The 2,111-nt window shown below is 47.7% G+C and overlaps 1 protein-coding gene across 1 annotated transcript in view; it reads right to left on the reverse strand.

The window, feature by feature from the left end:
- znf653 (zinc finger protein 653) overlaps nt 1–2,111 on the reverse strand; it is a 6,421-nt gene that overhangs the window by 3,616 nt on the left and 694 nt on the right. The window contains exons 2-3 of the mRNA XM_034894345.1: nt 1,290–1,541; nt 11–177 (exon numbers count right to left, since the gene is read on the reverse strand). Of these exons, the coding sequence (XP_034750236.1) occupies nt 11–177; nt 1,290–1,541 (419 nt within the window). The remainder of the gene's footprint in view (nt 1–10; nt 178–1,289; nt 1,542–2,111) is intronic.

Consider the following 2,111-nt stretch of genomic DNA (forward strand, 5'->3'; position numbering starts at 1 on the left):
CCGGGGGGACGGGGAGCCCCGGGGGGACGGGGAGCCCCGGGGGGACGGGGAGCCCCGGGAGGACGGGGAGCCCCGGGGAGCCCCTCACGCCCGCCGACAGCTCCGAGTCCGAGTCCGTCTTCTCCAGCTGATCCGCCAAGGACGCCACGGCAACACACTCGTATCTGTGTGGTAGGGCTGCTCGATTAGGGAGAAGAAGAAGAAATCATGATCACCCAAAATCAGCATTACAGGAGATGATTTCTTGATTTCTACAAGTATTTAAGGAGAATACTGAAACAACAGAACTGAGTACACCTTAATATACGTTTATTTCCGAACTCATCATCACGGTACTTACGCCACGATACGATATCATTGAGATTTTAAACATATTGCAATATTCTGCGATGTTTGGCAATTTATAACCTTTTTTCCAACTTCTAATTTTTCCCAATTTCAACTGACGTCTCCAAAAGGAAACTTATCAACGTCTGTTTCATCTAAAAAGAAACATTTCTCTGTTTGTTCATCTCTCTTCAGTGTCATCGCTGCAGCACGGGACAAACTGACCAACACAGGTATAATGTATAATATATAATAACAGATCCATATTTGGAGCCTGTGTATCGATACAGTATTACCACTAAAAATACTGCAATACTGTGCTGTATTGACCCCCCCGGCCGTGCCACTGGCTTCCTAAAAGGAGAGCAGTCTAAGCCCCGCCCACCCAACGCTTGCCTCTCTAGCTCTAATTATTAGACTCTGCACATCGGGGCTTATACTTACAGACGACGCACGGAGATCTCCGGCTCTCAATGCGCCCAATTTTGGGTTTTGCCCCGCGTTCTAGGCGCCTCAAAACTTGAATAGACCTTTTTCCTACTATGACACGTTGACATGACACAGTAGGAAATGCACAGGTGTGTTCAAGACCATTAGTGATGGCCGCATTCCACTTTGCAGAGGCCCTGTGTTGTTGCTGACTCACTGAAACAGCTCACCGGGACACCTCAGGGAATAGAGCCGAGGTCAACGTCAGCTGCTTTTCCTACTATGACACATTTACATTTACATTTACATTTATCTCCATACAGCCTCTGCACACCCATATGAGGATTTATTTATTTTCATGTATATAGCTAAATATCTTGACTTTTCTACGGTGTTTTGAATGGTTTCTGGGCTGTATTTCTTTTCTTAGCTGTGAACTTGCGGGTCATTTTGTATCACAGTGCACTGTGGAATGAATCTTGAATGACAAGTCAAAATGTCTGCTGTGAAAGAGGTCCACTGCACAACCCTACCGTGCCGTACGGTCCTGGTCTCGTCTCCTGGGACTCTGCCTCGCCTCAGATCCTCCTCCTCCTCCTCCTCCTCCTCTTCCTCCTCTGAGGAGGCGGAGTGAAACCCTGCAGCCGGGGAGCCTTGCTGCCGCTCCGTCTCCGTCTCCATCTCCCAGCCGGGCGGACCCGGGACCTCCTGCGAGGAGACCTCGTCCCTGGGCAGCTGGGCTGGAGTCGGGCTCATGGTTGAAACGTCCCCGTTTCCTCCCACATCTACAGAAGAAGACAGGATGAATACAAACAGATTGTTCAGGATTTACAAGCTTCTCATAAACATTTAGCATAGAGTATTAAGATTTTATTGTTTTTAAGGCTTTAAATGGTCTCGCCCCAGAGTATTTGTCTGAATTTTTAACTTTGCCGGACCCGCACCGGTCATTGCGTTCTTCAAATCAGTGAGTTGTAGAAGTCCCAAGGTCCAGGTATAGAGGGTAGGGGGGTCAGGCTTTCACAGCTGCTGACCCGAAACTCTGGAACAACATACCCTTACATTATGGCACCATTGTGGGACATTATGGGACCATTGTGGGACATTATGGGACCTTTATGGGACATTATGGGACCTTTATGGGACATTATGGGACCATTGTGGGACATTATGGGACCTTTATGGGACATTATAGGACCTTTATTGGACATTATGGGACCATTATGGGACATTATGGGACCATTACAGTATGGGACATTATGGGACATTATGGAACCTTATGGGACCTTTATGGGACATTATGGGACCATTACAGTATGGGACATTATGGGACCTTTATGGGACATTATGGGACC

The sequence above is a fragment of the Etheostoma cragini genome, chromosome 15, assembly GCF_013103735.1.
Source record: "Etheostoma cragini isolate CJK2018 chromosome 15, CSU_Ecrag_1.0, whole genome shotgun sequence".
Taxonomy (NCBI): domain Eukaryota; kingdom Metazoa; phylum Chordata; class Actinopteri; order Perciformes; family Percidae; genus Etheostoma; species Etheostoma cragini.